At 51.5% G+C, this 25750-nt stretch overlaps 2 protein-coding genes across 4 annotated transcripts; one reads left to right on the forward strand and one right to left on the reverse strand.

Moving 5' to 3' along the window:
• Nucleotides 1-18359, forward strand: Cables2 (Cdk5 and Abl enzyme substrate 2). 3 transcript variants are annotated; one of them, XM_041641892.1, is made up of 10 exons: nt 1-384; nt 12505-12576; nt 12678-12770; nt 13863-13940; nt 14636-14744; nt 15169-15334; nt 15646-15749; nt 16077-16183; nt 16374-16578; nt 16689-18359. In XM_041641892.1, the coding sequence occupies exons 1-10, from the start codon at nt 26-28 to the stop codon at nt 16827-16829; spliced, it is 1434 nt and encodes a 477-aa protein (XP_041497826.1). In that variant the 5' UTR covers nt 1-25; the 3' UTR covers nt 16830-18359. The 3 variants fall into 3 exon arrangements, with proteins under 3 accessions (XP_041497826.1, XP_041497827.1, XP_041497828.1); XM_041641893.1 differs by having other exon boundaries at nt 15646-15725; XM_041641894.1 differs by lacking the exon at nt 12505-12576.
• A 105-nt stretch (nt 18360-18464) lies between these two features.
• Rps21 (ribosomal protein S21) lies at nt 18465-19637 on the reverse strand. The gene is made up of 6 exons (XM_041641895.1): nt 19553-19637; nt 19326-19388; nt 19141-19204; nt 18921-18992; nt 18616-18671; nt 18465-18523 (listed from the first exon to the last, which is right to left on the reverse strand). Exons 2-6 carry the CDS (start codon nt 19373-19375, stop codon nt 18514-18516), a joined length of 252 nt encoding a protein of 83 aa, XP_041497829.1. The 5' UTR covers nt 19376-19388; nt 19553-19637; the 3' UTR covers nt 18465-18513.
• Between the last annotated feature and the right edge of the window lie 6113 nt (nt 19638-25750).

Raw genomic sequence — 25750 nt, forward strand, 5'->3', positions numbered from 1 at the left:
GCGCGGCGCGGCGGCGCACTCGAGCATGGCCGCGGCCGCGGCGGGAGGAGCCCCGGGTCCGGCCCCCGGCTCCGCCAGGCCCGCGCCGGCCGCCCGGAACCCGCCGTCGGTGCCGCGGAGACGCGGGGACTCCCGGCGCCGCCAGGCCGCTCTCTTCTTCCTCAATAACATCTCCCTGGACGGACGGCCCCCGAGCCTGGGTCCCGGCGGGGAGAAGCCCCCGCCGCCGCCGCCACCCCCGCCCACCGAGGCCCGCGAGCTGCCCGCGCCTCCGCCCGCTCCACCCGGAGGCCTCCCGGGGCTGCCAGCCAGGCCCGCGCCCCAGGGCCTACTCAGCCCCACGACGGCGCCCGCCGGCCTCAGCCTGGACGGGCAGCGCCAGAGGTGAGCGGGCTGGGCGGGTCGGGGTAGCCTAGAGGCCTAGGCAGCGCGCCCGCTGTGTGACCTGTGGGTTTGGCAGCCCAATGGGCACAGGTGGTGGTAGCTGAATCCTTCCCCACAGCTCACAGGGTGGTTGACCTGTGGGCCCGGCGGACCTGGACATGGTTGGGGTAAAGTGGATCCATTCACCCAGCACACAGGTGTCCCCTGGGATCAGTCAGCTAGCACTTAGAGGTCTAGTCAGCCCAGGACATAAGGGTCAGGATGACCTAAGCCCACCAGCCCAGGCTCCGTCATTCCTGTACTTAAAGGGCTCATCACCCCAACCTGCAAGAGTCAGAGCGCCTTGTCGTCCCGTCTGCCCTTGACTTGATTGCGATGATCTGGCAGCATCAGTCCAGAATACAGGCGACAAAATTGGGGTTAACTGAAGCTTGTCAGACTCCAGATACAGGGACTAGTTCCATTAAAGCTGTCCTCTCCCTATGGGGTCAGTTCTTCGCCTTGAGAGTCCCCTGTAGGTGGATTTCGGAGTCCCCTTAGCCTCACTCACTTTAGACACACCCATTCTGTCTGTTCTGTCAGTGCCCAAAGCACTGTGACTCACAGACACTTCTTACATGCCGTGTGTTCACCTCAGCTTGTGAACAAGAGTCTTCCCCACACTTTCTCAACTGTGCTCAGCCTTGTACACCTGCCCAGACTCTCCTCCTTGCCGCTGCACACCTGCTGGATACAGGACCTGTCTGTCACACTGCACCCTGTACTTCCCCTGTCTGCATCATTTCTAGGGGCCCCTCAGTCTAACTAACCCAAGGCAGCTCTTATTCCTAACCACCGCCCCTCCCCACGATTGTGCCCACTTCCCAGTGTCCACAGCCACCAGCTACCATATGGGTCTCAGCCTCCTCCTCAGCCCCCTCTTACATCCTCAGTCTTAGTAACAATAGGAGCCGATTCTGGCCATTATGGTCCCTTACTGGTTGATAGGCCTCTCTACTATAGGGCAGGACTCCTGCCAGGTAGTTCTCAGCACTGGGAAGCCCTGGGCAGGTCTAGCCTGGGTACGCTGTAGGCTCACAGTGATGAGGTGCCTCCCAGGTCTGTGAGGGGGAAAGTTCTCTGACGTCTGACCATGTATCACATGTGTGTCCAGAAGGGCCTGAACTCTCTGTGGTCACCACCTTAGCCTGCTTTCCACAGGACCTAGAAGGATCCACTGGGGACAAGGGATAACTGAAGAGCAGGCTGGAGTTCGTGTGAGTGAGGCACCCTGTGCTAGGTCCTCCAGTGAGCTATCTCCTGCCTTCTAGTTCTGCTTTCCAGTTCATTCTGATAACCTGTGGCAGACATCTTTTCTTGGGTTCTGCTTCCAAGTTCTTGGCTAGAGTTGTTACCCTTCCTCTCACGGGCCCAGGCTCTTAGGAAGAAGACTGTCTACCCTCTCTCAGCTCCCACCCTGTGTCTAGGAGAGACAGTAGTGACTGGCTCCCAGGTTTCCCTGATCTATTGGAATGTTTTGTTTTATGTGCATTGCTGTTCTGCGAGCAGGTACGTCTGTGTGAGCGTGTTAGATCCTCTGCAGACGAAGTTACAGACAGTTGTGAGCTGCCGTGTGGGTGCTGGGAACTGAATCTGGACTCTTGGGGAGAACAGCCAGTGCTCCTAACCACTGAACCATCTCTCCCCCTGATCTGTTTATCTGGAGTTCCTGAAGGCTGTGTCAGGAGTGCAGACCAGCTTTCCTCCACCCAACAGCTCTGTGACCTTGAGCCCTTAAGGGATTTCTTAGAACCTCAGTCCCCCCCCCCCCCCCCCTGCAATAGGCTGCCCTGAAGCTCTTGCTCCTTGAGGTCCTGTGATCCTAAGGACTCAGTAAAGTGACAACCTGTTACAACTTGGGGCTCCCAACAATGTTTCTAGCTAGTGACAGAATCGCCCCTGGTTTTCTGTCCGGGGCTCTTGGCACTGTTGATGGTCTCCTTTCACTGTGTGCCTGGGAGTAGAGTCATCTCTAGAATCTGTGGTCAGGTTTGAAGCATGCATTCCAGCTCCCTCACCACTGCTGCCTTCTGCCTAGAAAGCCTATGTATGCACCTTCAGAGCCATGGTGACAAAGGACACAAATCCGGTAGCTCTCCACAGCAGCACTTTCTTCCCTTCTCCAGGCCCTGAGCTCATGCTATGTTGTTCTGTCTCTTGTCTCCCTGTGTGTCCTCACAGACTTTTCCTTGTCCTCCTTTTGGTTCCTTCCTAGACTGTCTCTAGCTGAGGCCCCTGACAAGGGCTAAGCCTTTGAAGGATCATTTTGAGGAACCACTTCAACTCACAATAGCCCTGCATAGTATCTGCTGCAGGAATGAGGGGGAAGGGAAAGTCCCACACACAAATGACTTTGCAAATTGCAACCTAGTGCACCCACCATCAGAGAGCTGGGCATAGCCTAGAGGCGGGAGGCTGTGCTCTGCTTTTTTCTGGAAGAGGGGCCTAGGCCAGCCCTAACCAACCCCTGAGTCCCTTAGCACCATACTTATTCTGTGCCCAGCATCTGCTCACTGGGGAGCAGACGACCCCTGGAGTGGAGTTCTCTAGGACAGGTGCCTGCCCCACCCTGAGGCCCTGCTTTCTCTGTGTAGCTGCTAGACTACAGGCCCTACATGGAGTCCTGGAACCAGGCACCTCATCAGGAGACCATGGGGTTTGTTTTGTTGATTTTTTTTGTGGGCAGAGGCTGCTCATTCATTTCCAGCCACCCAGACTTGAAATAATCACACAGAAACTATATCATTTAAAACACAGTTTGGCCTATTAGCTTAGACTTCTTATTAACTAACATTTTTAATTAACCCATTTCTGTTAATCTGCTTATCATCACAAGGCTGTGGCTTATCAGGTAAAATTCCGGCATCTGCCTCCTTCAGCAGCTACCTAGCATCTCTTTGACCCTGAGTACTTTCTCTCTCTGTTCAGATTTCCCACCTGGCTTTATTCTGCCCTGCTATAGGCCCAAAGCAGATTCTTTATTAACCAGTGGTAATAAAACATATTCACAGCATACAGAGGGGAATCCCACATCACCTCCTCGTTTCTGTCTAAATGAAAAGGAAGGTTTTAACTTCAACATAGTAAAATATATGTAACGAAAAGGTATCAAACAAGAATTATAGATATAATATTTAGTCTATTTACATTTGACAAATTAAGGAAAATACCCTATTACCTATCCTATCTTTGTGAGTCTAAAATTTTATATCTAATTTATCCTTTATCATAACTAAGGAAAACTATCTTTCTTCAGCTCTTCAAAGACCCCAGAAGGATATAATATTACCTCAGTTAACAGGAAGTACATTGTAAGCAACTTTCAAAATTCTAGAGTTACAGAGACATCTTGCTGCCTGGCCAGTCACCCAAAGTTCTTCTGTAACGTTGGGGCATCCATCTTCAGCCTACAGGCCCATAATATCCAGCAGACTTTTTCATGAAGCAGGAAATTTCAAAAACAGGTCCACCAATATTGGCAGTTTGTCAGTCAGTTTCTTCTGTGTTCTGCAGAATGTCTGGCAGACTCTTTCATGAAGCAGGAACTGTGAAGGACTGTCTCACCTTTAGTCAAATTCAGCAGTCATTTTTCTGTGAGTCCTGCCTGTCCAGTTTATGCAGCATAATATCCAGCAGTCCAGGCAAGAACAGCTTCTTGCCCAAATGACTAACAAATTCCATGAGGAACCTCTTCAATGCCCATCTTCCTCTTGAAGTAAGATGTGTTTCATTGTCATGAAAAGTACTAAGTTCTTAAAACATTTTGAATGGCATATTCTATTAGTCTTTTAAAGGTTTGAAGAATACCTATCCATCTGAACTATATCTCTGAACATCTAGAAAACCTAACATGACTCCAAGTTTGACTATTGTAGATGACTATCTATTAACCTGTATTTCTTAATTATACATTATATATTTTTTTGTTTTTGTTTTTGTTTTTCAAGTCAGGGTTTCTCTATGGTTTTGGAGCCTGTCCTGGAACTAGCTCTTGTAGACCAGGCTGGTCTCGAACTCACAGAGATCCGCCTGCCTCTGCCTCCCGAGTGCTGGGATTAAAGGCGTGCGCCACCACCGCCCGGCCTATACATTATATTTTTAAATGAGCTGCACAAACACCTTAATCAGGATCAGAAATATGCATATAACAAAATTGACTTTAAATACGTATCAATAAACAAAGCCCATACCAATGCAAAATATTCATCTCTATAGCATATCCCCCTTTAAATGTAAACAAACATTTATAAACAATTGTTTAGGGAATTTGGACATTGTTCTCTATAGACTACTTCCTGCTGATTTGGGGCACTCTTAATCAGTTTGTCATGGGGTGTCCTGTGTGGCAGGTCCATCTCAGCCAGCAGTCCTGAAGCTGTCATGGATGTTGGACTATCTGGCTATTGCTTCAGTGGGTCTTGTTGATCAAACCATATTAGCTGGTAAGGAATCCATAGCTTTTTATCCTCTGTGGAAACAAAAGCAGAATTTCTTTTCCAAAGCAACATATCCTTAGTCCCAATTTTTAAAGTCAAGATACCTTTAAAATATATATATATATTGGTTTAGCTTAGCGGCCCATATAATGAAATGCCCCTTTGTACTTAGCTCATTCACAGTCAAAAAATTTAAAGAAAACACAATAAAATACATAATCCATCTTTATGTGAATTATTTTTCTTTACTCCTTTAATATATGACTGTCTGTACTCTATCTCTTTAAAGACTTTGTTTTATTTTTTAAAACTATTACTTTTTATAACTATCTATACTTTTATTCTTCTCTCTCTCAAGCCTACATACATTTTTTTAAAATACTGTGATCCATTCAGAGGTTTATTTCTATCTGAATCTATCTTTATTGCATATCTGAAATCATTTTCTGACCAGGAGCATTTTTTTTTAAATGCTAAGCAGGCATAGCTAGGACCAGTACTGCCACCCTGCCTGTTGGCTCCATCCAGTCCCACATGCCAGAAGCATGCTCACTGCTTCTGAGAGCCATGCATACAGCCTCAACTCCAGGGACACAGCGGGTCTATATCACTGTTAAGCAATTTGTAACACCTGCTCCCAGACCCCATTTAAGTGCTCAGCCTCCTGAAAGAGCCAGAGCTGTTCCTGCAACTAACACAAGCTAGGAACCCTTCTGAAAAAAATACAGCTACAAGAAGTTGTGTCTAGAATGTCTCCCGAGCCCTCTCAGGTTTTATGTGGCTGTAGTTGCCCCACCTTGGTGCCATTTTGTAAGTGGAGACTGCTCATTCATTTCCCGACTGCCCAGACCCAAAATAATCACATAGAAATTATATTAATTAGAACATTGCTTGGCCTATTAGCTTGGGCTTCTTATTAGCTAACTCTTAAATTAACCCATTTCTATTAATCTGTGTATTACCACAAGGCCATGGCTTACTGAGTAAAGTTCCAGCATCTGTCTCCTTCAGCAGCTACATGGTGTCTCTTTGACTCCTCCTCCTTTCTCTCTATATCTCTGTTCTGATTTCCCACCTGGCTTTATTCTGCCCTGCCATAGTCCCAAGGCAGATTCTTTATTAATCAATGATAATAAAACATATTCACAGCATACAGAAGGGAATCCCACATCAGTTTTTTTGGGTGGGGGGGGGCTGGTTTTGTTCTGTTTTTTGTTTTGGTTTTACTTTTGCTTTCTAGCAGATATGGGTCTGCAATGAGCCAAAATGATGCTCAGGAGGGGAACAGAGCCCTGAACACCTGCAGATATGGGTCTGCAATGAGCCAAAATGATGCTCAGGAGGGGAACAGAGCCCTGAACACCTGCAGATATGGGTCTGCAATGAGCCAAAATGATGCTCAGGCAGGGGAACAGAGCCCTGAACACCTGATGAGACTGCTGTCACCTGTGCTTCCTTAGTAGGGGAGGCTCTTGGGGCCTGAGCATGCTGCTGTGATGGTGAAGTGCTGCCTGGGGTCTTCACGGGCTCCTCTGCAGCCTGTCTGGCAGGTGGCGCCTGCCCCAAGCTGCATAGACCGTTATTCACTCTCCTCGGATCCCAATGGGGACAGAATCTCAGCCACAGGGAGTGGCTCTGCCTCGGCCTCTCCCCATCTCCCACGTCACCAAGTAAGGAAGCCTGTCACATACCAGAAGTCGGGTTCCAGGTACTGACCGGAGAGCAGTGGTAGACTCCCTTGACAGCACGGATGCCAAGGGTAGTTCTGAGCTGAGTTAGGTCAGCAGAACTGATAGATGGGTAGGTAAGCTCTCTCAGCAACCTGTCTCTCACTCCTGACCCCTTGCCTCTTCTTCCCAGGTCACATGGAAAGGGCTCAGACTCTTGCCATGCCACTGTGGACATGGAGCTAGGGTAGACACTGTCCTGTATAAATAGGCAACATGAGGCACCGAGCTTGGGTCTGCCACAACTTGGACTTAATCAGTTGTCTGGGGAGTGTCGGCTGAGGCAACAGAGACTGCAGGTTCTTCAGGGTTTTTGTTTGTCTGCTTTTAGCTGTTTTCAAGTTGAGGTGCCAGGTGTATGTGAACAGTACGTGAAAACTGCGTGTGCGACTCCCTGTGTGTGTTTGTGGACATATGCCATACATGGCACCATTTACTCCACAGAACAGCCCCTAGGTTTCCTTACACCCTCCGCGGCCATCTTCTGACCATGACACCTTTTGTTACATAGAGAGTCGTGTCTGAGCGTTGTACACACAGACATCCCACAGTGCCCTTCTGCTGACCAGCACAACTGTTACTCCCAGTGGGGTCAGTTCAGGGCATACTGTGGAGTGTTTATTGAGCACAGGCTCCACCCTAGGAGAAGCTGGCCCACCGCAGAGTAGCTGAGCTGTGGACGTGGGCCTCTACTCCGCTCCTGCCAGCTGTTTATTGCAGATAAGTTAAATGGCTGTACCTCAGTTTCCCTACCTGAAACTGAGTAAACGTAGTGCCTCCCTGGTCCAGGTCATAGGATAGGGTTTACAATAACATTCTTATGAGGGAGGAGAAAGTCACAGGAAGCAAGATGCTGGACCAACTGGGAACATTTCACAAGCTCCTGAGGGAGCACGCCATTCCTAGAGAGAGCAGAAAGTGTCAAGAAGAGCAAGCTAGGCAGCTGAGGACAGATCTGTGCAGTCTCCCTCACCTGCCTCTGCAGACTTGCAAATGAGATCCCAGGGCCACCATCAGCCAGCTGGCCCTGCCTGGATAATTACCTCAGGGAACGCCACACCTGACAGGTGTCCCTAAGGGCCTCAGAGCACAGACTGCTCCACCTCAGGCTAGCTACTTCTCTCTGCTCTGGACCTGTGCATCCAGCCCTTGGCTAGTCCTCTCTCGGCAGATTCTGTCCCCCAAACATGTGGCACACTGTCAGCGCTCATACGGCACCTTCCTAGCCAGTAAGGTTGTCTGAGCCTGGCATTCTGCCCGGGCCTAACCCCTCCTGTTGTAGGCCCCTTGCCTTTCCCTCTGACGGGTACACTCACCTGCTCACCCGCCTCCAGCGTCTTCCTGGGCTGGTAGCTGCAGGGTCCTCCCAAGGTGGTGCCAAGTGCTACTATGTTCAGTTCACTTCTGTTTTCAGTTCTGGTTGTTTTTCTGCAGGCTCCTGGTGGCTTTTGTCATTTAATAGATGTAGGTGATTATGTAAGTAAGAAGGGAGAACTACGGACTTGGATCACTGTGACAGTCTTGGGGCCTACCAGGACCTGGGCTGAATCATACTATTTGTGTGACCTTGGGCAATGGCTTCTCTGTGCCACCAATACTTGAGTGTGAGTGTCACAGCCTCTGAAGTTCTGGTGTGAGGTAGTGGCTTTGTCTCCTGCTTCTGAGACAAGCACAGACAAGGGCATGATTTGGGGATCTGCATGGACCTACCTGGCAGGCAGGTATCTGACCATGCCACTGTAGTGATGTTTCATTTGTATTTTAATAACTAAAACTTGCCAGAAGATCAGAGAGTAAAACAGCCCCACTGGTCAGCCTTACAGACCAGGCAGTGGTGGCACACACCGTTAATCCCAGTAGCCACACTAGATCCCATAGAAACTGCCTTTGATCCCAGCCTTAGAGAGAATTAATAAAACAGTAGGAGACAGCCCTCACTCTCAGTCTGAGATCCCAGGAGGCGGGATCGCCATTTCAGACTGAGGCCGAGGTAAGAGCCAGTGACTGGCTGCCTTACTCTTCGGGTCTTAAGGTTGAACCCCAGTTTCTCTCTCTGAGTTTTTATTAGTCATGCTACATGCCACATCTCATATAAACCAGCTGTCCTGCTAGAAGGGAACCTCAGTTAATAATGCTGCAGTATGGGCCTAGGGTTCACCAGATACAGCTCTCCACCATTTGTGCTTAGTAAATGGCCGCTGCCAGAATGTCTGGCATGATCAAGGACCTGTGTGCAGTTAGCACACGGCTCCTGGGTGCAGCTTCCTCCACAGGTGACATCCAGAGCCTTTCTAGGCTGATAAAGTGTGTGTGCTTGTCCCCATAGAGGTCAGATCAGAGTGTTGTTAGACTGGAGTCACAGGTACTGAATCTGGGTCCTCTGGGAGAGCATCCGGGGTTCTCAACCACTAGGCCATCTCTTCAGCCCCAAACAAGACTTTGTTTTTGTTTTTCAAGACAGGGTTTCTTTCAAGCAACAAACTTTTATTTCTCACATTCTGAAAGCCAGGAGCCCAAGAAGGTGTGGCCAGCTCCCTCTGGGGCCTCACCTTTGGCCTCACAGACTTTGTCCTCCCTTGTCACCACATGGTCCTCCCTCTGTGTGTGTGTGCCCTAATCTTAGGGATACCAGTCACACGGTTAGAGGGGACTTAATTCCCCCAGCATCCTAGGATGAAGGGCCTGTTGTGGGGTGTGCTCAGATCTGCAGGTGCCTAGGAGCTCTTACTCTAAAAGTTTCTGGTAACAAGCTGAAGCTCAGCCTATGTGGTAGCAGCAGCTTCCCCGTATGACCCTTCTTTTCCACATCCCCATGCCTAATGCGCAGGTTTTGTTGTCTTTACAGACAGGCGTTTTTGAGCTGCAAGTGCCTTGGACCATTTGACTGACCAGGGTACATCAGGTGCTCGTGACTGGATTTCCAAATCCAGTAGCGGACTCACTGATCAGGGAACTTGGGCATAATTGCATCACACATACTCACAAGTCAGAGAAACCTCTGGTGTTGTAAAAGAGCCCCCACCCGTAGCCCTGGGAGGACGGACAAGCAGCCTTACAGCCACAGCCCTGAAGGAAACTGTAGGCAGGTTCTGGGCTTGAGTCACTTGTTGGCATTCCTGCCCGGGACCTCTGGCTCAATACCAGCATGGGCTTTCCTCTCCAGGTTCCTAGATGGCCTTGGATGTCAGGCTCACCTCTTCTCTGTGTTTTTGGTATGCCTTTGTCTGTTGGCCTCCAACACCACTGGAAGCTTCTCAACTCTGAAGTCGTCACTTTGTGCCCATCAGGTGAGGGGAATTTGGAGCAAAGTGAAGTACAAGGACACCAGACATGGTGTGTGCATAGCAGCAGTTAGTACAAGGACACCAGACATATTTCTACATTCAAGACTCTGTTAGTGCATTTGACACATACCGCTAATCCTTAATGACCCGGGCGTCCTGCACCACGGTGAGATGGGTGGTGCCAGGGACTGGAGTCAGCTCAGTGGGAGAGCAACTTGCCTACCATGCATCAGACTCAGGATCCTCCATGCCACATGCAGTGTGCATACACACACATGCATGGACTTGCCATAGATGCTATGGCAAGAAGTGATCGAATCATAACATCTTTGTGACCCTGTGTCACAATGATTCATGCCCAGACAATAATCCTAGTATCTGACGGAGGTTATGTTGTTTAGGTGAATGGCTTTTGAAGGACTTGCTTTTCTCTGTAATCCCAACAGGGAGCAGTGGAGGCAGGGGGATTAGGAGTTCAAGGTCATTACTAGCTACCTATTGAGTTTGTAGCCAGTCTAGGCCACATGAAACCTTGTCTTTATATGGGGTTTTTGTTTTTGGTTTTTTTGAGACAGGGTTTCTCTGTGTACTGGCTGTCCTGGAACTAGCTCTTGTAGACCAGGCTTGCCTAAAACTCGCAGAGATCCGCCATCTGCCTCTGCCTCCCAAATGCTGGGGTTAAAGACGTGTGCGGCCACTACCTGGCAGAACCAGAATCTTTAAAATTAAACAGATAGCTAGGCGGTGGTTGTGCACGCCTTTAATCCCAGCATGCATGAGGCAGAAGCTGGCAGATCTCTGTGAGTTCAAGGCCAGCCTGGTCTACAAGAGCTAGTTCCAGGACAGGCCCCAAAAGCTACAGAGAAACTCTGTCCCAAAGAAAAAAAAAAATTAAACAGATAATAACAAAACAAAGAGAAAAGGTTTCATAAGACCAGGTTGGCCTCAAACTTGTCATCCTCCATACTACCACGCCAATTATTCCTTACTGTTTTCTTCATGAACACGTACCACTTGTCTGATAATAGGAGAATAAAAATGGAAATACAGCCCCCTTGGGTCTGGATACAAATCTCTCATTCTCCAAAGGCTGTGGCAGGGAGCCATGGTGTTTGGCCCAGCCCCCGCCTCAGCTTGAGGTTCCTTAAAGTCTCTGTCCTCTTGGGGTCCTGGCACAGACTTCCCAATGGCAGAGGCCTCAGAGCAGGCGTCATCTCAGAACCAAGGACCATAGCTTCCCTTCCTATGCTGTGACCTTGGCCTCCAGAAGCCTATCCTTGTAGCTTTGCTGTGACTTTGACTGACTGCATCCTATGATGTGGGATTCCCCTCTCTATGCTGTGAATGCTATTGGTTAATAAAGAAACTATCTTGAGCCTATAGCAGAGCAGGGCAGAATTTAGGCAACTAAACTGAATGCTGGGAGAAGGAAGGGCAGAGTCAGAGAAGCCATGGTGCTGCCACTGAAGACAGACGTGCTGGAACTGTGCTGGTAGGCCACAGCCTCGTGGTGATGCACAGATTAATGGAGATGGGTTAAATTAGGATGTAAGAGTTAGCCAATAAGAAGCTAGAGCTAATGGGCCAAGCAGTGATTTAATTTATACAGTTTCTGTGTGATTATTTCGGGTCTAAGCTAACTGGGTGGCCAGGAACCAACAAGCAGAATTTCCTCCAACAGTCCTATAAGACCATAGTCATTAGACCCTGGGACTAAGTACCTGACTCACGTGGTCTTGGCATAAGGGTGTGAGTCTGTGGGGCCTCGTTCCTCAGCCTGAGGAAGCCCTGTTCTGGCACACAGTGCTGGAAAACTGCCTCAGCTGGGGGGACCACAGGAGCCAGCCTGTCCTGTAGGGATCAGTGTTCCCAGGGCAATGGTATCACCTTCCACCAGTGACCATTACCAACCGGCCTTCCTGAGGGGCAACATGAAGCTAGAACCCAAAGTCCAGGAGGAAATTCTTAGTTGCAGATTTGGACAAGGTTGTTCTAGACCCCAGAGCAGCTACTTGGAGGGAAGGGTATGTGTCTCTGTGTGTGTGTCTGACTTGAATAGCACCACCAGCCTAAATAGAGGCTTACACTGTGCTCCTGGCATGGGAACAACCCCAAAGAGTTCACTCTTCTGTGCCCTCTGAGAGACGGAGCCTGTTGAACTACCTTGCACCAGATGCTTCCTCATAGGGGAGGTTGCAACCTTGTGGCAGGGACCCCCCCACCCCCCGCTCCTCCCCGTACTGCAGTCTTGGTTCACAGGTTCTCAAAACCTGCTAGTTTCACCACAGCCCTGCCCTGTGTACTCCACTGTTCAGTCGTTCAGTGACTTCCTGGAGTGTGGCCCTGGCCCTTCTGAGGTCATGGAGTCTGTGGCCCTGGCCCTTCTGAGGTCATGGAGTCTGTGGCCCTGGCCCTTCTGAGGTCATGGAGTCTGTGGCCCTGACCCTTCTGAGGTCATGGAGTCTGTGGCCCTGGCCCTTCTGAGGTCATGGAGTCTGTGGCCCTGACCCTTCTGAGGTCATGGAGTCTGTGGCCCTGGCCCTTCTGAGGTCATGGAGTCTGTGGCCCTGGCCCTTCTGAGGTCATGGAGTCTGTGGCCCTGGCCCTTCTGAGGTCCTGGTATCTTCCCTACAGGAGGCGAGTCACGTCTCAGCGCTGCTCCCTCGAGTTTCTGGAAGATGCAGTGGGATGTGCCTCGGTTCAGAGGTATACCCCCACCTGCCCCCACTTCAAGGCCCAGAGTTGCAACTGCCTCTGACCCCTGAGGCCACAAGGAGAGCAAGAACGACCTGCTTTTTACCTTACAGAACCAAGCATGCATCTGGGTCACCAAGACACAAAGGCCTGAAGAAAACGCACTTCATCAAGAACATGAGACAGTATGACACGAAGAACAGCAGGTAAGAGCATGCAGGCCTGGCCTGGGACCGCCACGGTGCTCCTACCCTGCAGGTCCAGCCGTGTGAGATCCGGGCCTGCCCGTGTTGGCAGCACCACCTTCGTTCATGGACTCCTACGTCGTCGTCCATGGCCACTCTCCTGACCCTTTAGAATTGGGCACTAACGTTCCTCTGTGTTAGCTGAACACTGGCTAGCATGGCCAGGCCAGCAAGCCACCCCTCTGCAATCCCATGGGAGAGCCTCCAACTGAGCTTGAGTCTTTGGGAAAAGAGAACTAGGAAGGCAAAAGTGGGTCCCACCCCAGATGTGCCCAGGATAAAAGGTGTGGTCATATTGGGGGGAGGGGACAAACACAGGATAGGCATGGTTGTACTCGGGAGCACATAGGAAGCAGTCACACTGAGGACACACACAAGAGATACAGTATATTGGGGGACATGTGGGAACTCCCCAGAACAGTGCTAGGCTGGGCCCTGGGCAGCTGCATCTGTCTGCAGTGGGGCAGGGGCAGCGCTTTGGGTCTGTCCCTTGGCACTGCACTGCCTTTCATGCTGACCTGCTCTGGGAACCCCCTTCCCTCTGTAGGTCACCCTGGGGAGGCTCTCCAGGGAATGTTGCTGCAGGGCCTAGCCAGGGTGGCTCCCTGCAGATCCTGAGCACCCAGGGCCTTGGGTCCTGAGCCCCTGGACGGCTGGGCTCTGTATTAGGTCTGGGTGATCTCTGGTGGCATCAGGCTTTGCCTTGTCTGGACCACTGAGGCTAATGCTGATGAACTTGGGCCTCACCTTCCTGTGCCCTATCTTTGTGCAAATGAGGCCTGCCCTTTCATGGAGGACCTGTGCTCCCAGGAAACATGAAGTCTGTGGCCCTGTGGTTACAGGGTCAGAGGAGATCTACCCAGCAGCACTGTGCCCGGGAACAGGAAGTTGCTTACTTACTTACTAAGCGACTCTAGAGGATCAGGCCCAAGTGCTAAGATGCCAGGCTTGGCTTCCTGAATCCCAGTACCCTCAGTGGCTCTGGCAGTTTCCCGTCACCCAAATGTAGGCAGGACAGAAGTGCTGACCCGCTCTGACCTGCGCCTCCCACAGGATTGTGCTCATCTGTGCCAAGCGGTCCCTGTGTGCAGCCTTTTCAGTCCTGCCCTATGGAGAGGGCCTGCGGATCAGGTAAGAGCCACGCTGTGTACACTGGTGAGCCCTGGTCCTGCTGGGTCCTTAAGACTCATGGGGCATTAGCGCACCATCTTCTACCACAGCCCAGGAACTTGCAGTTCAGGTTCTTATTCCCCAGGAGCCATAGGTTCTGGTGAAACTTTATGTAGGTTGGCTGAGATGTTCCTGTCCCTCCCTCAGATATGCTCCTAAAACTTTGTATCCAGCCTAGGCAGTTGTGTCCTGAGTGTAATTCAGGAAAGAGGTAACAGGTGCTGGGGCGGGGCGGTGTGTGTGTGTGTGTGTGTGTGTCCCCACAGAACAGTAAGCAGGCAGGGATGTGTGTGTGTGTGACCCCCACAGAACAGCAATAGGCGGACGGGACGGTGTATGTGTCCACAGAACAGCAGTAGGCACAGAGAAGCCTCCTGTCCAGAGTGGGAGGTAGCCAGTTCTCAGGATCCCAGGCTGGCTACTGGACTGTGTTGCTGCAGATAAAGGGTTAGACGCACCCAGGGAAGCAGACCTGAGCCTAAGTACAGGTGAGTGCTCAGGGATGTTCCAGAGTCGGGGATCCTTAGACCCCCGCCTGGGGCAGGAATGAGATACAGACTGCTTTCAGTTAAACCGTCACACACCTCCGAGGTGCTCTTGTGCGGGTGGATGAGCAGATGAGGCTGCCACATGGACCCCTCTCCTAATCATTACAGTGACCTGAGGGTGGACAGCCAGAAGCAGAGGCACCCATCCGGCGGCGTTTCTGTTTCTTCTGAGATGGTCTTTGAGTTGGAAGGCGTTGAACTGGGAGCGGATGGAAAGGCAAGAGCCCTGTGGCCAGCCAGTGGCCAGCAGAGTTAGGCAGACAGGTGCCTCACACACTGATCTAAGACACGGTATTAGGAACAAGCCACGCATCCTGTTATACCTATCACTAGCTGGCCCGTGCCACCCCAAGAAAGGACCTAAGTGTTCACCATATATGACCAGTGCCAGCTGTAGGTGACCCAACTGTCTCCCCCTGTGCTCTCCACACCTAGCCCTGCTTCTTGACCAGTAGGCCAAGAGTCTTCCAAAATGGGGAGACTTGCACAGCTGCAGACTCTAGATGAGGGATGGAAGCTGGTGTTCAGAGCAGTGGGTAGCGGGATAGCCCCAGGCTCCTTGCTGGTGGAGGGAAGCAGAGCTTGGTTGCATGTTCTGGCCTGAGAAGCAGGACTGAGCTCCAGTGTGATTACTTTTCCAGGTCGTGTCTTATGCAAAGTTCCTGTACCCTACTAATGCCCTGGTTACACACAAGAATGACAGCCATGGCTTGCTGCCCCAACCCCGGCCCAGCATCCCCCGGGCTCCACCAGGTTCAAGACACAAGCCTGTGCCTACCAAGTCAACACCAGCTGGCACAGAACTAGGTAGTCTAGGTGTCTTCACCATGGCACAGGGAGGCAGCCACACTGGCTGGGCTAGGGTTGGTAATGGGGCAGACAACAACATAAGCCACACCCGCACTGAGGCTTCTCAGAGGAAGAGGACTCCACAAAGTGTGGCCCTGGCTCTGCCAAGGAATGCATCGGTGTGGGTGGGGCGCTGTCCAGATGTCGCTTCTTGTGCCCAAGCCCTGACCCTTGACCCAAACGTGACACCTCTTCCTTAGGTGTGGGGGGAGAGGGGCAGCATGGGTTCTAATCAGGATGCTGAGGTCAACAGCTGCCTCTGCTTACAGGAAACGATGGCGGAGATGCGGTGGAATACAACCCCAACCTCCTGGATGACCCCCAGTGGCCGTGTGGGAAGCACAAGCGGGTACTTATCTTTGCTTCATACATGGTGAGTTCCACAGCCCTAGCATTGTTTACAGTTCAGGGAATAAACTGTTGAGTGGGCACCCCTCCACACCCAGAAGCCCAGAACAGCCATTACAGGGTACCTTGTCCCCATCCAGCACCAGCAGGTAGGGGGACAGGGCCATAGACAGGGACAGTGTGCCAAAGCAGACATGTTGGACAGTCTTCTGGGGTCAATTCTGGATGCCTGGGCCTGTACCTGCAGAGGACAAGCTGAGCCATTTTATCCTCAGAAATGCAGGTACCTCCTGAAGTCCCACATACTCATGTCTAGGCCGCAAGGCTCCACCTGCCTCTACCTCTGTTACAGACCACAGTTATAGAGTATGTGAAGCCTGCAGACCTCAAAAAGGACATGAATGAGACCTTCCGGGAGAAGTTCCCTCATATCAAACTGACATTGAGCAAAATTAGGAGGTAAGGAGGAGCCAGGCAGATGCCCCTACCCAGCCACATAACCTGGCCCTGGGCTTTCTCCTTGGAGAACATAGTGTCTTTCCTGACAGCCCACAACATGTGGTGTAGCCTTGGATGGGTGGCTGCTGCTTCGTCCTAGCCTCATGGCCATAGATTTGCCCCAGGGACATGGCTCCCATCCCACCCACAGTTTAAAACGGGAGATGCGGAACCTGTCCGAAGAGTGCAGCTTGGAGCCCGTGACCGTGTCCATGGCCTACGTGTACTTTGAGAAGCTTGTACTGCAGGGAAAGCTCAACAAACAGAACCGCAAACTGTGTGCTGGCGCCTGTGTTCTGCTGGCTGCCAAGATCAGCAGTGACCTCCGCAAGAGCGAAGTGAAGCAGCTTATTGACGTGAGTGCGGAGGTGTGCACACAGCACGAGCACCCTGGTGCCAGGCACTGACCATAGGCAGGGACCACAGATGGGGCTAACCCACTGACCCTCTGCTTCCTTCACTACAGAAGCTGGAAGAAAGATTCCGGTTCAACAGGAGAGATCTCATTGGATTTGAGTTCACGGTGCTCGTAGCTCTGGAACTGGCCCTGTACCTCCCTGAGAACCAAGTGTTACCTCACTATAGACGCCTCACCCAGCAGTTCTAGCCCGGAACAGTGTACCCACAAGAAGGCTGCTCGGTAGGAAGGCAACCAGTGTCCTGCCCCTCTTCCAGTGCTGCACCTGCCCCTCAGCCCAAGGTGACTTGCTTCCCTTGGAAAGAGACACAGCTTTCACTCCTAAGTGCACACCTCAAGGCACTTCGGAGAATTTTCCTGGACAAATGCGTGGAGCTTAGCTTGCTTGTCATGTCCCGGAGACCAGCCACAGTGTGGTGAATGCTGAGCTCCAGCCTTTGTTTTGCCTAGTCTCTGCATCCCTTCACAGCTGAGGCCATTCCTGTGGCGACTTAGGTGTTCAGAGCTGAACATGCTGGGGTTGCCAGCCAGGCTTACCTGGAAACGGCTTTGCTGACTGACGCTGACTCCTGGTACCCTGCCTCCATCTAAACAGAGCTCTCTTGCTGTCAAGGTAGAGGGGAGGGCAGATACCTTGACCCATTCTGTTCTGCTTACTCTTTGGACCTTGCCAAAGCTCTGTCACTGTGAAACCCTGTGCCATCACACATGTAGCAGGGCTTGCCTGAAACCACCCACACCTTCAGCCAGAAACTTCCCTGCAGCATTGGACCTTTTAAGACAACTGCAAACTTGAGGCTCTTGACTTTCCTAAGCAATACTGTGATTGAGAAAAGGTATAATAGTTTGGAATTTGATCTCCAAGGGAAAAGAAGCTGTTCTTGTAAAGTCTGCTGCATAACTCTGAAACCATACATGACCCTCAGGAAGGCACTGACCCGGCCAACTTGCCTGTGTATCCACAGTGCCACTGTCCCTCTGCTTTCCAGACTATTGGTCTTTGTACGAACTGGTCACCAGTCCTGCTAGCAGCTACCCAGCTCCACAGCCCCATTCCCCCCAGCAATGCCATGCCTCTCAGGCCTGACACCATCTAACCACCCAGGACCAAGAATAGCTCGAGCACGAGAGAGCATTGCAGCATTAATTAATCTTTAATTAATCAATCTTTTATCCTGACCACACTTATGGTGGTGCAAGCAAACCCATACCCTATAGAGCATCTTGGACACAAGATAATAGCCCTACAAAAAAATATCTTCAAGGTAGTCCCATTGTTTTGTTTAAAATGAACTTCCTAGACACTGCTCCAACTTACAGGCTACCCTTGGAGGACGTACCCAGGCAGCTTCTTCTAGATGTATAGTTTAATGTATTAAAGCTGGTAAACAGCATAACTTAACCTTGTATATTTATGTAGTAAGGTTTATTATTTACCAAGCGGGTCTGCTGGAGCCCTGACCTTCCAGTAATGCTAAGAGCTGCTGCAACAAAACCAATCCTTGAACCAAATGGCAGGCCAAATCCAGAACCCTGAGCTGTATCCAAGATGTCCAGCTGGACTGCGACCCAATCCACAGACCTGGTGCTGCACCCTTAGCACCCAACAGCAGGCCAAATGTTTGAGAGCATCTGACCTCAGAATGTTGTGTATGTCAGGTAGGTTTGGATTGAGTGTTTAAATGTTTTTGTTAAATTAAAACTTGGTTTTACAACAAACTCCTTAGTTTGTCTCCTTTCAGATGTGTGCTGCCCCTCTTCAGGTCATGATAAAAACACCAGCCCTACCCACATGTTAAAAGCAGTAAACTCAACTGGCAACAGTACTTTTTCTCACTTTTATTTATGACAGATTTCCCCCGATCTCTTCTGGTCAAAAATTCCTAACAAAGCAAGGAAAAAAAATAATCACATTAAAAGCCTAGCTCTTGGGAAATCCCAGGTCGCTCAACCCCAATATATCATCCCCACTTACTTGGAGACAATTCCATCAGCTTTAGCCAATCGGAGAATAGAATCATCTGACTCGCCCTAAAAATTAAAATTAAAAACCTGGGTATCCCCACAGGCCTCCCAGCTTGGCAGGACAGAGCATGCATGCACTATCGGACCCAAACCTGTACCCACGCCCAGGGGACAGAGAATGAGACAACTAAATCTTCCCAGAGCAGACCCTCCATGATCCGAGAGGCCTAAAAGAACAAGCCTGTCCCGCCAAGCGTTTCTTTCAAAGGGATACCACCATCCCAGCCCAACGTCCACGTGGTCAAACAAACTCACCATCCTGCGAATGGCGCCGCAGATAGCGTAGGTTTTAAACTGGCCATTAAACCGACCTGTGACCCTGTCAACCTGTGTAGAGTCAGAGTGGTTAGGAGATTTGACCCTACCCCACGCTTTAAGTCTAGCCTGGTTATTAGCAAACACCAACGCAAGCACCCAGGCACTGGGAGGCCTAGCTGCCTCCTTCCTTCCTTCCTTTCCCGGGTTCCCAGCTCACCTCGGCCACGTTCATCTGGATGGACGCGTGGTCCTTGGCACCAATGATGCGGTTGCTCGCGGAGCTGATGGGAGAAAACAGGGCGCGTGGTGGGCCGCGGAGAGGAAACGGGATTAAAAGTTGAGGAACGTGGGCGTAGTGGGGCCGCGCAAACAGATGGAAGAGCAAGGCCCTCGAGTACTCACCATTTCCGCGGCACGTACAGGTCCACGAACTCGCCGGCGTCGTTCTGCATGTCGATGTCCTGCCTGCAGAGTCACCGCGCGAGCCATGAGGTCGGCCGGGCCCGCACCCGAGACTGCGGCCCCAGGCAGACCCGCACCTGAGCGCCCCGCCCGCGACCTCCCCAGCCCGGCCCGCCCGCAGCCGCTCGGGCCCACAGCTCTCGCCCACAGCCCGCCGCGCCATCTACCTGTTCGCTAGGCCGCGGGAGCGCAGAAAGGAAGTGGCTAGTCCCCGGGCGGCACTATTGGGCTGAGGGGCGTGGCATTGGCGAATGCTTCCGGGTCACGCCGCTTGCTCGCTTTTTCTTCCACTTCCGGTACAAGGAAGCCCCGGCTCTTCCTGGGGTCCGGCTCCACCCAAGCCAAGGCGAGCGCCTCCCCTTCGGCCCCGCCCCTCCTGCTGCACCCGCCTTCGGCCCCGCCCCTTCATGCTGCACCCGCCTTCGGCCCCGCCCCTCCTGCTCCTCCCGCCGGCTTCCCCGCCCCGCCCCGGCCGGGAGGAGTACTGCGGGACGCTGGCTCGCGTGCTCCGGCTGCCCGCGAGGGTAGGCGTGGAGTCGGAGGAACGCCCCCGGGAAGCCTCCACCAGAGTCGCGGAGAGGAACAGCCGAGTCGGGTGTCCGCAGTGCTGGGAGCGCAGCTGCAGCGCCTCAGTCGGGACGGGAAATCCAGCCCTGAGGTCGGGTCAGATGTTCGTTCTCTTCAAGGATCCCCTCCCCAGCGCGAACTGTAAGTGCGTGCTCCGGTGCGGCTTCTCTACCTGGACTCCGGCCCTGTCCCCAGGCCCTGCCCCACTCCTGCTCCGGCCGCCACAGGATCATGAGTCTGGCCAGAGAGTGCCTTTTAATAGCAATACACTGTATACATAATAAATAAATAAATCTTTAAAAAAAAATTAAAAGAGGGCTGGAGAGATGGCTCAGAGGTTAAGAGCATTGACTGCTCTTCCAGAGATCCTGAGTTCAATTCCCAACACCTACATGATGGCTCACACCCATCTGTAGTGAGATCTGGTGCCCTCTTCTGGCAGGCAGACATATATGCAAAACTATATACATAGTAAATAAATCTTTTTTAAAAAGAAAGAAAATTCCCGGGCTTTGCCACGTTCCCGTAATTCGCAGTCAGCCCCCAAACCAGCCTGGACAGAAGACTAAGTCTGCACGGTTGACGACTTTCCTACGACTCCATTTCTTCACACGGGGATCCACTTGTCTCACACCTGTAGAACTGTGCGCTTAAGGTCTTCTGGGACTGGAACCTCGGGTGTACAAACCCAGTTTGATGACCTTGGGGAGAGCCCTCCTTCCCAGGATGTCAAGGGGTCTGGTGAAACCCAAGCTGCACTTTATCCTCCGCACTCCGCAAATCGTCACGTGGGCATTGTGTCTGCGGTTTCTACCAAAGCCCTGCCGTAGGCCACGAGGCGTGTGTGCAAGGGTGGTTTGTTTATGTTTCAGCTTTGAGATCTACAACTGATCTGGCTGCATCTGTGTGTGTTGACTTGAACCCTCAAGGCCTCCTTGGTGGCGTGACGTGAAGCAGCCAGAGTACCGGAGAGTGTGGTGTGGCCAAGGGGCAACTGCAGAAATCTGCAGTAGCAGTCCTGAAAAGGGCTTAGTGCACATAGCACTGGGCAGTGTTCAGAAAGGTCTAGCCTCCGGTAACAGCCCTAAACAATACCTAGGGCCACCTAACGTCATAAAAACAGGGCCTGCCGTGGGTGGTAGAGGTGCACACCTTTAATCCCAGCAGAGGCAGAGGCAGGCAGATATCTGAGTTCAAGGCCAGCCTGGTCTACAGGAGGTAGTTCCAGGACAGGCCCCAAAGCTACAGAGAAACCCTGTCTCGAAAAAACAAAAAATAAATAAATATATAAATATATAAAAAGGACCTGCAAGGATCAAAGTATTACCAAGTAACCCCACTTCACCCCCAAAAATGGAACACGAAGGCTGCATGAAAATTCACATTTTCTGGTATCCACTCAAAGACTGCCAGGTTCAACAGCTAGGGAATATGGCCACTAGTGAGAGAGCAGCCCATGGACTGGAAACTGATCCAGACCTGACTTAGGTTTTAAAATGAGCAGACGAGGTTGTGATAGGGGTTTTCACAGAAGGTATTCCATCTGCTCAAACCTTTGGAGGAAGTGGGACTTGACTACACATGCCTGCATCAGCACCCAGAGGGTGCTGGACAAGAGTGTCAAGAGTTTGATCCGAAAGTAAGACCCTATCTCAAACATCTAAAATAAAAATTAGTAGAAAAGGTGCCGGAGAGATGGCTGCCCTTCCAGAGGTCCTGAGTTCAATTCCCAGCAACCACATGGTGGCTCACAACCATCTATAATGAGATCTGGTGCCCTCTTCTGGCCTGCAGCGGTACATGCAGGCAGAACACTACATTATAAATAAATCTTTTTAAAAAATTAGTAGAAAAGCTCAAACTTTGTTTATTTTTTATTCAAAATTTCTGCCTCCTCCCCGCCTCCCTTTTTCCTCCCCCTCCCCCCACTCCCCACTAAAAGCTCAAACTTTTAATGGGAAAGAAAAGACTAATTAATAAGCTTCCTCAGCTAATTTCGGGGCGCTTTTCTTCCTGAGGAAGCCTAGGCCACATTTGGGCTACAGCTATCACTGCTTCTGGTACCTTGCCCAGCATCCACCCATACTGGGCTCTATCTGTGGCTCTCAGCACCTACCGGGTCCTCATCCACTGTGTCAGTGAGGTGGCTTGGGACCAGTGCTCTCACTTACCAGTGTAAACGCTGATCCGTTCTAGCCCGGCTGTTTTGTTTCCTGGTGTTGGACCCTAGTGTCCAATCACCGAGGAGGAGGAGTCGCCCCAAGAGACCATCTCTCATATCACAGCTGATGTAAAAGCATGAGGATTTTATTAATTCTGTCATGACAGGGTCTTCCAGCAGTCGGGAGGCTAGAAGACCCTGAATGTCTGGTACAGGCTATTTTTAAAGGGAAAAACCACAGAAGGAAGGGGTGTCTGGGGGTTGCTCTTTAACTATTATGATTAGCTTATTCAAAAAGGCTATTACCAATAATTGGCTGGAGAGTGGTTGCCAGATCAGATGAGGTAAAGGGAAATGTCTGAGGGTCACTTTGCCCCTTCCCAGGGACTAAGTCAAAACATCGTAACTGAGTCAACACCTAAGGGTTATCTTGCCCCTATTCAGGGAGATGGAAAGTTCCCAACATCTCAGTATGCGCACGCATAGCTATTCTGTCCTTGGTTCCCAGGGGAGGAGGGGAAGTACTGAGAGTTGTCAGAAATGACTTCAGAATTATCTTAAAGTTCTACACTGGTTATGTGATGTAAGGACCAGTAAACTTGCCCCAGCCTGGCCGAGAAAAGAGTCAAACAGCAGCATCCGGTGAGGACAAGGGCCCTGATATCAGAAGGCTGGGCATGGTGGTGCATGCCTTTAGCCCCAGCACTTGGGAGGCAGAGGCGGGTGGATCTCTGAGTTCAAGACCAGCCTGCTCTACATAGGTCTACATGGTGAGTCCCAGCAGGCCAAACAGGCCTACATCGTGAAACTCTGTCTCAGATAAATAAGTTCACAGGGTAGGAGGTAGTGCTGGGACGGACGAAGACGCTCAATCAGCAAAGTGCTGTCTGCACAAGCCCGAGACCTGAGTTCCCCTAGAATCTGGGTGTGGCGGCACACACCTGTAATCCAGGGCTAAGGAAGCAGGGCAAAGGCAGGAAAATCCCTGGGGCTTGCGGATCAGCTACTCCAGTGAATCAGCAAATTCCAGACTCAGCACGAGACCCTGTCTCAAAGAGTGGTTGGAATGTGACTGAGGCAGCCACCAACTTCAACCTCTGGCCCTCTCCTGCACGCGTGCACACACACACACACACACACACGGGCACCAGGGGTCAGCTCCAGGTGTTGTACCTTGGGTGCGATCCACCTTGTATTTGGAGACAGAGTCTTTGGTTAGTCTGGATTCAGCCAGTGAGCCCCAGGGATCCGTCTCCACCTCCCTTCGCGCCCCAGCCCTGGAATTGCAATCCCATCTTCAGGGCCCAGGAGATCTGGATGACCTTCCTATAAGATAATTTGCTGCATGAAAGTCAAGACCCCCAAAATAAAGGGGCTAGAACCTCCCCTGAAGGAAGACAAACTCTTGTCAACACTGAGTTTATCCTCAAGCCTCCAGGGATCTGCAGAGAAGCTGAGACTGCTCAGAGCAGGCGTCATCCTGAAAGGTCACCTCACATCCCCCTGTACTGCCCCTAGTCGCCACTGGGGGGCAGCCAAGACCCACTCTGGAACGGGGGCAAACCAACACAGTCTTGCCCCTAGCCGCTTCCAAGCCGGCTGGGCCACTTCACCCTGGCAGAACCTCTTGGAAGATCTCTAGGGTGCGAAAAGTCAGAGACCAAGTGAGAAAGAGCAGGAGGACCCTCGACTCGAAACACTACTAGATTAATGCCTTCCTGCAGACTCTTAGGCCTCAGAGTCGAAGCTGCTTCTGCAAGGCAATCGAGTCAGGGTCTCTGAATGGCCCTAAGTCTGTCCCCTCAAGACCTTGACTGCTAAAACCACGTACGGATTGTGGGCTGGCCTTGTATTTGCTGTCACGGTTTATTTATTTGTTTGTTTGTAAGGAGAATGCTGTTTTCTTTTTGTTTTGTTTGTTTTTCTTTCTTTTTTTTTTTTTTTTGATTTTCGAGACAGGGTTTCTCCGTAGCTTTTGGTTCCTGTCCTGAAACTAGCTCTTGTAGACCAGGCTGGCCTCGAACTCACAGAGATCCACCTGTCTCTGCCTCCCGAGTGCTGGGATTAAAGGCGTGCGCCACCACCCCCCAGCTGTTTTTGTTTTTCGACACAGGGTTTCTCTGTGTAGCCCTGGCTGTCCTAGAACTTGCTCTGTAGACCACACTGGCTTTGAACTCACAGAGATCCGCCTGCCTCTGCCTCCCGAGTGCTAGGATTAAAGGCGTGTGCCACCATGCCTGGCACATTTAAATTCTTTATGTAGTTCCTTCAGTGAAACCCAGCTCATGCCCAACCACAGCACCAGCTCCAGGGCTTCCACCCCAGGTTTATGTCCCAGACACTTAGAAGGGCCACCCTCCATGCTGCCTGCTCTACTGCAGGGATTGGTCTGAGTCTGGGTGAGCCCCATCCTACTTCCCAAAGGACCCCATAAAAGGCTACAAGTCAATCGAACGAAGGAACTGCACCCCGCAACCCAGTCTGGCCTAGGCTGTCTGGACAGGTCTCACCACAGTGTGGTTGATCCAAAAGACAGACTGTGAAGTCAGAATCCCCTCTCCCCAAATATCCCATCTTGCCTCTACCGGCTCCATGGGGCTGGATACCCAGTTCTGGGTCACAGGAAGAGAGCTTTGTGTCCCAGCGGTCCCACTAGCACTCTGACACCAAGATGCCCCGTCAGGCTCAAGGAGAGAAACCAGTGAGGGCCGAGTCTTGCCCAGCAACAAGCTGAGCTGACCTCTGACCTAGGCACAGATGGCCCTGACACTAGGTCTCTGCATTGCAATGAATGTAAAGACCCTGCTAGCTTGTTCTGGACTCTGACCGCACCCCAGCGTTCCCTTAGAGACACGTGCGGCACGTGGGAGCCCGCCAGCAGATCTCCGCACTGGGAAAAGCTGGGGCCTGCCCACATAGGGCTGGCTCCTCAAGAGCAGAGCCGCGCCCGGTGGTGTCAGCGACTTTTAATCTTTTCTATCAAGTTCAGTGGCTGTCGCCTGTTTCCTCATGCCCTCCCTTTGACTCTCGTGCCAAGGACTGTGTGTGTTTGTTCGCGCAGATACAATCTACTTCTGCAATGTCTGACACCCTGACTCACTGACACGGTTTCTTGGAATGGTTAACTTAAAACACACCCCTTCTCCTTCTCCCCTTGCCGCGTCCTTTATTGCCATGTTTCAAACTAGCCAACCAGTGTAGATTGTGAGGCTGAACCTCAGCCAGTGACAGAAAACCAAACAAAGCACCCTTGCATTGGGGTGTGGGGTGAGAGATCGGGGTGTGGGGTGGAAGCCAGGTTAGAGCAGGTGAGCTGGCTCCCCGGCTTTTGTGCAGAAGCCAAGTTTTCCTTGCTGTGACCTTGAGTGGTAATTTCTTGATTTGTGACCCCATTCTTGTCTGTAACAACATGGAGAGCTTGCCCAGGATTCTAGCTCTCCAGAGGAGGTTCACAGCTCCTCTCCCAAAGGAAATGCATCCCAGGCCTGTTTGCAGCACTCCCTGGGCCCTAAGTCCACAGTGCTTCCTGGGCTAATGAAGAAACAAACCCTGGACTGGAATCTGAAAAGACAGCCCGGGTTTAGTTTCCAGCAAGTGCATGGTGGCTCACAACCACCCAGAATTCTAGCTCCAGGGA

The sequence above is a fragment of the Microtus oregoni genome, unplaced genomic scaffold (assembly GCF_018167655.1).
Source record: "Microtus oregoni isolate MIOR12 unplaced genomic scaffold, Mior012 000071F_ref0000514, whole genome shotgun sequence".
NCBI lineage: Eukaryota > Metazoa > Chordata > Mammalia > Rodentia > Cricetidae > Microtus > Microtus oregoni.

Excerpts from the sequence above, each read along its gene's own strand:
- Rps21 (XM_041641895.1), bottom strand. The coding sequence starts at position 19,375 with ATGCAGAACGACGCCGGCGAGTTCGTGGACCTGTACGTGCCGCGGAAA. Across the intron at positions 19,205-19,325 it reads CTGTACGTGCCGCGGAAATG|CTCCGCGAGCAACCGCATCA; the intron begins GTGAGTACTCGA and ends TTCTCCCATCAG. Across the intron at positions 18,993-19,140 it reads TCCAGATGAACGTGGCCGAG|GTTGACAGGGTCACAGGTCG; the intron begins GTGAGCTGGGAA and ends GACTCTACACAG.
- Cables2 (XM_041641892.1), top strand. The coding sequence starts at position 26 with ATGGCCGCGGCCGCGGCGGGAGGAGCCCCGGGTCCGGCCCCCGGCTCC. Across the intron at positions 14,745-15,168 it reads AACTGGGAGCGGATGGAAAG|GTCGTGTCTTATGCAAAGTT; the intron begins GCAAGAGCCCTG and ends TTACTTTTCCAG. Across the intron at positions 15,750-16,076 it reads TTATCTTTGCTTCATACATG|ACCACAGTTATAGAGTATGT; the intron begins GTGAGTTCCACA and ends CCTCTGTTACAG.